Source organism: Psammomys obesus, unplaced genomic scaffold, assembly GCF_907164565.1.
Source record: "Psammomys obesus unplaced genomic scaffold, mPsaObe1.curated_primary_1811, whole genome shotgun sequence".
NCBI classification, from domain to species: Eukaryota; Metazoa; Chordata; class Mammalia; order Rodentia; family Muridae; genus Psammomys; species Psammomys obesus.
This window is the reverse complement of record NW_026593847.1, coordinates 1-4,376: the sequence shown is the minus strand read 5'-3', so window position 1 is coordinate 4,376 and position 4,376 is coordinate 1. Positions and strand designations below refer to the sequence as shown.

Here is a 4,376-nt window from a genome sequence, read left to right as displayed (position 1 = left end):
TGTGTGTGTGTGTGTGTGTGTGTGTGTGTGTGTGTGTGTGTGTGTGTATGTCCTACCTGGTTCCTTAAGTTAATTTTTGTTGAAAGCCTGAACTTGTGCTGTTGTCCAAATATGCCACCAGAGGGCACAGGTTCAGAAATTTTCTTTTTTTACTTTCTTAGTTTCTTCTGCAAGAGTTTACTGGAGCTTACAGAATCTGAGAGAAGAGATAATATGTTGTTTCATTGTCACAGTTGAGTTTGAACTGAACTGGAAGCCAAGAGATTCGAGCTTGACATGACCTTTCCGTGTGACACATGCAGCAGTGACCATCCTGTATGTGAGATATCTCCTCACCTAGTGAGTTTAGGCAGTGGTGCCATGAGATCACAAAGATCACTTTGATGTAGGATGATTATACTTTATTAACCATTGAAAGCCTAGTCCTGAATATGGTGTTTTGTGTACAATAGGGCTTTATTGTATTTGAATTGATTGAAAATATGGCATAGTATAGCCACCCTCACTGTACTTACTTCCTTTTCAACACCCCCTCTCTACTCCCTTGATCAACACATTGATCCTTAATGTAGTTCTTAAAGTAGCTGTGTATGTAATCATGTACTTGATGTTATGTTAGGTCTATGGTCAATTAGTAGTATCACTATACCTAGAAAGAAACAGAGCCAAGGGTAAACTGGAGTTTCTTGATGAAATATTATTTTTGTTTCTATTGCTTCTTTGTTTTCATGTTCCTAGTTAATCTCAGTTAGAGGATGATTGATTTTATTCCACATTCTTCGCCCCATCTGTACCAGGAGTCCCTGGGTTAAGAGTGGGTGTACTGGGCTTTAGTGATCAGAAGACATGACTAGTTTCCCATTGAGCATTAAAAAAATCTAGAATTTGACAGCATTTTCTCTATGTACAAACCATCGTATAGCACCAATTAGAAAGAGTCACCAAGTTCTTGAGTATATACCTGCTTCTCGAATGTCATCCTGTTCTGGTATTGACAGGAAGAACTGTTTTAAATGAAGGATATATGTAGAAGCCAAAATTATCTAAAGTTTTACCCAGAGTACTAACCTTATTTTTTAAGTTTTTTTTTTTTCCACGTGAACTTGGTTTTGTGCATCAGCTTTGTAAATGTCATCCTAGGGTTCATGTCATGGTTAATTTGTAACTAAGAATGCTCTAGTTTTGCAGTCGAGGGCATTCTATAAAGATGTAAAGGTGTTGCTATCTGAGAGATGCAAGTGGCTTCTTGGGCGTGTGCTGTAAGTAGTTTTCTCCTTGGGAACACTGAACATTGTTAATAAGCCAGAGGTCCGATAACTGTGAGTTTGAAGTCCATATGTTCAGAAGGCAAGGTCTAAAAGAGACCATCTGATATCTGACTTTCTAACCAGCCTTAATGACTTTGATAGGAAGAGTACTCTGGTGATAATATAGAGATTTGATCTAGAAGGGAACAAAGGAAGGCTGGAGGAGATAAAAGTCCCTCTGTCTTGCTAGGAGCTGACAAATTCCTTAAGCCCTTAAACTTAGGCAATGGCAAAAGGCAGTACAGATGTAGTGGAAAGAAGTTTGATAAGTATTCAGGCAGTATTCATTGGTCATCATGACCATTAGAAGTGGAGAATAAAAATGAGGCAAGCCCATTTGATATAGGTCTGTCTATAAACTGTGGTACAATATAGTGAGATATGGAAAGAAAATGAAGGAGTGGGTTTGGGAAGTTGAAAGAGAAGGTGTTTCCATTTGGAAAGTTAACTTTTCCAATGAAGACTGTAAGTGAACAAGCAGGGTATATATGTCCAATAACAGCTGGATAGATGAGCAAGGATACAGTCAGACAGGGTGAATTAGGAGGAGTTCTGTAACATAGCAGTTTTTAGTATCTCTAGTGAGGACACTCATTAAGAAAATGTAAGTCTTAGAAAAGGGGCCTGTACTGGTTCCAGGGATCTCTTCTTTCTAGCCACTGTCGTATGAATATTTGTGACTCTATAGCTGACTCCCTGTTTCATAGTACCATTTCATAGTACTATTTTATGGTACTATTGTACTGGGCTTAGAAGACTTTAGGACCTCCTCTCTAATAATTACAAAATGACATGCATACTTGTAAGGATAACATTGTAAAGATCTGTTTGAAGAGAGAAATGATTCTCTAGGTGGCACTGAAAGAAAGAGGTCTCTAAAATAAGAATGTTATAACTTTTTTTTCCTCTTGTTTGAAAATCCTCTTCTAGCTCTCACACATTTTACAGGTACATCAATTCCAGCCTGTTATGTGGTGTATCACTTGATAAACTATTATCCTTTCATCCCAACTAGTCATTTCTTGTAGGAGTAGCTATACCCAAACCGAAATTCTACTGTGCACGTAACATAAACAGAGGGAGTGCTTGCTCTGTCTAATGATTCTTCACACTCATAAAACTGCATTTAGTTCAAATAACAAGTGATTCAATTTCTAGGAATTTAAATTAGTATCAGTATTTTTACATGCTGTTATTGTATGTTAATGAATTCATGTCATTTTATTTCTGTTGCCCAGGCAAGCCATTTCTCCTACTCTCTTTTCCTAGGAGACGTGTCACTGTCCTTTAGCAAAAAGAGAGACTACCACCCATATTTCTTGCCAAACACTCCATCAAATACTTTCTTTGGTTTTATAAAACAAGGTTGGTGACTTTTATGTTTCTCTGAATCAGGGTGTGTTTCATATATCTAAGCTTACCCAACGGTTATCTCACTTCATGTTTCATCTTCATTCCAGAATGTCAGTGTTCCTCTATCTGTTTTTCTTGGTATCTGGCCTTCAGGCTACAATCCATTGTGTGCTACATAACAGCTCTGAATACAAAGTAAAGACCTGCCAATTGCCCCAACCAAATGCCGCTCTCTATAAGATGCCATTTATCAACGCTGACTTTGCATTCAGTTTATATCGGAGGCTCTCTGTGGAGAACCCACATTGGAACGTCTTCTCCCCTGTGAGCATATCTTCTGTGTTAGCCATGCTTTCTTTTGGATCTGGCTCTAGCACCCAAACTCAGATTCTGGAGGTTATGGGATTTAACCTCACAGATACTCCTGTGACAGAATTACAGCAGGGCTTCCAGCATTTAATTTGTTCATTAAATTTCCCAAAGAGTGAACTAGAATTGCAGATGGGAAATGCAGTTTTCATGGGGCAGCAGCTGAAACCACTGGCAATGTTTTTGGATGATGTCAAGACCGTCTATGAAACAGAAGTCTTTTCTGCTGATTTCTCCAATGTTTCTGCAGCTCAGCAGGAAATCAATAGTTGTGTAGAGAAGCAAACCAAAGGGAAAATTGTAGGCTTAATTCAAGACCTCAAGCTGAATGCTATTATGATTCTGGTGAACTACATTCACTTCAAAGGTAAGGCATCAAGATTAACTTCCAGTCTAGTATTCAGATAGAGAACTGGGGAGAGTTTATGGTCTCTTTATCATTGGGATCAGTAGCTGTCCCTCATATCACAGTGATTTTTCACTATTGTCTCTATCTGTGTATTGTGTTGAGTCATTTTAAGATGACATACTGCTCAGTGTATGTTTCTAGGAAATTTCTAAGGAGACAATACTTTTAGAAGTGTGGTTGACACTGTTATTAATGTTCTGATCATATCAGGCTAAATAATTGCAGTTTCTAATATACTTAATGAGGTGTGAAATCCTTGTGCTTGTCAAGTCGACCGAATTTGTATCTAAGCATAATATAGCTCTTACTTCTTGTGCACATTTGGGTATAATGGAAAAACCTTTTATTTTATGTTAATTACCTACTATGTGCAAAAGATTATGCTACAAAATATATACCATTAATAATTTTCAGTGAGGGGGCACAGAGAGTTAAGATGGTGGAGACCAGACCTGAGGAAAGGAAGGGTGAGAGGACTGAAGACCTGTAGAGAAAAGAGAAACTGAGGATGGGGACATCTCTGTGACAAGTTGGAGACCTAAGTCAGAGTAGGCTCTTGGGATGATACGAGGGTGATTCAAGCAGAGATCCTAGTAGCAGAAAACATAGAGACTGAAGAGGACATACTCTAAGTATACTAGTCTTCTAGTAAGTGGCGGTGAACACCAATCTACCGACAAATCTTTGACCCCAAATTTATCCTGCCTATGAGATGTGCAGGTATAAAGACAGAGCAGATAGAGCAGGGATTGAAGGATTGCTCAACCAATGCCTGGCCCAACCAAAGACCTACGCTATCCAAGGGTGCCAACCACAGACACTATGAATGTTACTCTGCTAAACCTGCAGACAGGAGACTAACAGAGTTATCCTCTGAGAGGCTCTACCCAGCAGCACCTCAAAACCAATGCTATGACTCACAACCAAACATTGGTAGA

At 38.8% G+C, this 4,376-nt stretch overlaps 1 protein-coding gene across 3 annotated transcripts; it reads left to right on the top strand.

Moving 5' to 3' along the window:
- The first annotated feature begins 1,192 nt into the window (after nt 1-1,192).
- LOC129684237 (thyroxine-binding globulin-like) lies at nt 1,193-3,627 on the top strand. 3 transcript variants are annotated; one of them, XR_008721301.1, is made up of 3 exons: nt 1,193-1,259; nt 2,577-2,672; nt 3,280-3,354. XR_008721301.1 is itself a non-coding variant. In XM_055617311.1 (3 exons), exon 3 carries the CDS (start codon nt 2,769-2,771, stop codon nt 3,435-3,437), a length of 669 nt encoding a protein of 222 aa, XP_055473286.1. In that variant the 5' UTR covers nt 1,193-1,259; nt 2,577-2,672; nt 2,768; the 3' UTR covers nt 3,438-3,627. The 3 variants fall into 3 exon arrangements, 2 of the variants coding, with proteins under 2 accessions (XP_055473286.1, XP_055473287.1); XM_055617311.1 differs by having other exon boundaries at nt 2,768-3,627; XM_055617312.1 differs by lacking the exon at nt 2,577-2,672 and having other exon boundaries at nt 1,232-1,259; nt 2,768-3,627.
- Nucleotides 3,628-4,376: the final 749 nt, after the last annotated feature.